At 42.1% G+C, this 3,463-nt stretch overlaps 1 protein-coding gene across 1 annotated transcript; it reads left to right on the plus strand.

Moving 5' to 3' along the window:
- Nucleotides 1-1,072: 1,072 nt before the first annotated feature.
- Nucleotides 1,073-2,269, plus strand: LOC138646088 (transcription factor IIIB 50 kDa subunit-like). The gene has a single exon (XM_069735554.1). The coding sequence runs from the start codon at nt 1,073-1,075 to the stop codon at nt 2,267-2,269; it is 1,197 nt and encodes a 398-aa protein (XP_069591655.1).
- The last annotated feature ends 1,194 nt before the right edge of the window (nt 2,270-3,463 follow it).

Genomic DNA, 3,463 nt, shown 5'->3' on the forward strand with positions numbered 1-3,463 from the left:
GGATTATACATATTGTCTTTTATTGCAACATGTAAATCTGCGGTTAATCTACACTGGCACAGGTATAATAGGGAAATATGTATGTAATAGGGCAATGTAAAAAAAGTAATACTCAGCAGAAAGTAGGACGCAACTGGGTTTCTGGGTTAATTGGGGTTGAGATGCACATCCAAAAAGTGTTGTCCACTTTTCCATGAAAATCTTACCAGAATGAAGACTCCTGAATGAATTAGACTGAAATGCAAATTAATTCTGGTAGGTAATATGTAAACTGCATAACTAAACTAGCTCAACGCTAGTGTCCACATTTCATATGTCCACCACCCTGCATTTAGTCGAAAAATGGATTCATCATCTATATAAATAAAACAAGTAATGAATATCTTAGTAAAAAATGTAACACATCACAAGCACTAACAAACTAGACTAAATTATGAGACCATGCTTCCCAATTAGATCATCTTTGTAAAGCTTTAATTTTTTCAAATCTCATGACATTCTTATGAATATGGTCTTTTTTACTTTCAGATTCATCAGAAGATGTATTTTTTTTTTACTTTAAAAAATGTGGTCATTGACATGCCCTACCACAAGAGATATTAGTAAAACAAAGTTTAACATCTCCTATTGCTCCTGACATTGAAGAAGCAGAATACATTTCCTATGGTTGGAACAGATTGTATAGTAGCAACTGGTTCATAGAAAATAAAGCTAGAGTAGGAAAAAAAAGTTAGTGCTATCTTTGTCTGGTATAATAGATGTGGTATTACTATTCAAAAAAGAGGTGTTTCTGGTGTATTTGCATTTCACTGATAAGGGGAGGAGAAAAGTCCATAAGAGGTGTATAAAAAGAGAAGACCTCTTGGTAGTTGCAGAACTCTACTGCTGTTTGCTTGTCAGCAATCATTTAGCATAGAAAAGCAATTGATTTTCAGGCACAGAAAAACTCAGAAGAGGTTATGTTTTTTCATTGTCTTCCTTTCTAGAAGTATCATTGTAAACACGGAAGGATAAGTAGAAGGGACTTTGCTACCCTGGTGCTTGCCGCATAGTCGTATCTTCAAGCCTAAACATGTCTGGGGGTAAGCGGTGCCCAGACTGCGGCTCCGGAGAGATTGTGGAGGACGCTCTCTACTCCCAGGAGCAGCTCGTGTGCGTGGACTGTGGCTTCGTCCTGACTGAGGGGAAACTGACGACCACACACACCGAGGAGAGCTACATGCAAGCGGTGACATTTACAGAAAGCACTGGACAGAATGACTCAATCAGCCAAACTAAACTGCACGGTATTATTCGTGTCAGGAATCTTTGTAGGGTTCTCAAACTTCCGGAGAGCTTTGCAGATACCGCTGTGTCCTATTATGAAAGTGTCTTCTACCTCCCATTGTGCCACTTTGCCAGAAAAGAGAAGGAGGCAATTATTGGGTGCTCCGTATACATAACCTGCAGGCAGCACAGCTGGCCTCTCACTGTTGCCACCATTTCTTCCTTGGTTTACTCCTCATATGAAGTCGTCACCAGCGTGTTCCTGGAACTGGTCCAAGCATTGAAGATGGATGTCCCATCCATGAGCCTTCAGGATCTGGCCAAAAGTCACTGCCAGAGTTTTCGGTTATTCCAAGATTGCTCGTCATCCCCAAAGAATTACACAGAGAGCCCAGATGAAGTATTGGAGCGGTCTTTTCAAATACTGGAGTTGGCCAGTGAGACATGGCTAGTCACTGGACGTCAACCTATTCCCATGATAACTGCAGCTTTCTATCTTTCTTGGCAGTCCCTCAAACCCGTCCAACGCCACTCATGCACTTTTTCTCAGTTTTGCAAGTTGTCAGAGATCAAAAAGCCTCCTCCTGCAGTATTGCGATTGAAAGAACTTAAAGAAATCTGCCTAAAGCTGTCTGCACAGCTACCCTGGCTGAAGATGCTCCACACAAATAAGAACAATGTGGTATATCACTTGGGTGACATTTTAAAACACAGGACTTATATTTTCAGGAAGGCTCTGGAAGAAGTGGAAATGTCCACCGCAAAGTCAGAAGAAAGCAAGTCTTCTGCTCTACAGCATCCAAGTGTAGCTTTCCTTCCGCCATGCATGACCAAGCCAAGGAAAAGATCACATGCCATTGCATTTCCCAATAATCTCCAAGATATTACTGGAGATGAGGATATTTCAGACAGTGAGATAGAGCAGTATCTGAGGACGCCAGCTGAGATCGCTTCTTTTCAGCAGGCACAGGCTCGAGCAGCATGTTCTTCATCAGTGATTTAAAGACTTTAAATTGTATATATCATTTAATTACATTTGTGCAACTTAATTTTTTTGCAATAAAGTCCTTTAGCATTATGGAGACTGATACTGGCTTTTTTTAAGTTATAGATGGAGTTTGTGCAAAAATATTTCTAAAGGTTCTATTGACATTAAATTCTCACAACCCATCCAATCCACAAAGGCAAAGATATCAAATTATAGATGCTCATAAATTGAGTTGTGTCCTGATGTGTGGTTTTGGATAAACCCTTAAAAAAAAGAGAAAAAAAAAGTTTGGTTCAGGTACCAAAACGATTCTCGACCCCATTCCGATGAATGGAGGGCCCAAACATCTGTTGTTTGCCACGCTGTCATGTGCATGACATCATGGCAAAAATTGCCTCTGACCATCGGTAATGACCTTACTGCCGATCAGAGAGCTGCAGTTCCCATATTGTCAGATGACTGCGTGAGCCAGCAGCTGTAACCGGCGGTAACAAGTGTACCTCCTGTCGCAGAGGCGTCGGCTTATGTGAGTGCTACTCTCATCAGCCTAATAACATCAGCCTAAATAACAGCAGGTGTGCTGATGGAACGATTTATCCCACAACCCCAAACAGCTGTTCAACACTTATCTCCCTCCTCCGCCCACCACTGCCCCCTCAGAGTTCCCTATTCGTTGCCGAGGACTTTGCCACGCACTTCTAAAATAAGATAGACCAAACAAGGCAAGTCTTTGTTGTCAAACCACCACAACCCCTTTGTATACCAGACCAATGCCCAAACCCCATAAACTCTCTCCAAAATCACTGAAGGGGACCTTGCTCATCTTCTCTCCAAATCACACCTCATCACTTGTGCACTTGACCCCATTCCATTCCACCTCCTCCCCAACCTCACCACCACACTAATCCCATCTCTAACCCATGTCTTCAACCTATCACTAACTTCTGGTACCTTCCCCACTGCTTTCAAACATGCCACAATCACACCTATCTTCAAAAAGCCATCCCTTGACCCAAGTGCTATGTCCAGCTATCGCCCCATATCTTTGCTCCCATTTACTTCCAAACTCCTTAAGCAGCAAGTCCATGCTGAACTTTCCTCTCACTTTGCATCTAACTCTCTCTTCGACAACCTACAATCTGGCTTTCTTCCACCACAATTCCACTGAGACTGCCCCGACCAAAATTACTAATGACTTACTTACAGCCA

Source organism: Ranitomeya imitator, chromosome 7 (assembly GCF_032444005.1).
Source record: "Ranitomeya imitator isolate aRanImi1 chromosome 7, aRanImi1.pri, whole genome shotgun sequence".
NCBI lineage: Eukaryota > Metazoa > Chordata > Amphibia > Anura > Dendrobatidae > Ranitomeya > Ranitomeya imitator.

Bases quoted from the DNA above. Each gene is read 5' to 3' on its own strand.
- LOC138646088 (XM_069735554.1), top strand. From the start codon at position 1,073: ATGTCTGGGGGTAAGCGGTGCCCAGACTGCGGCTCCGGAGAGATTGTG.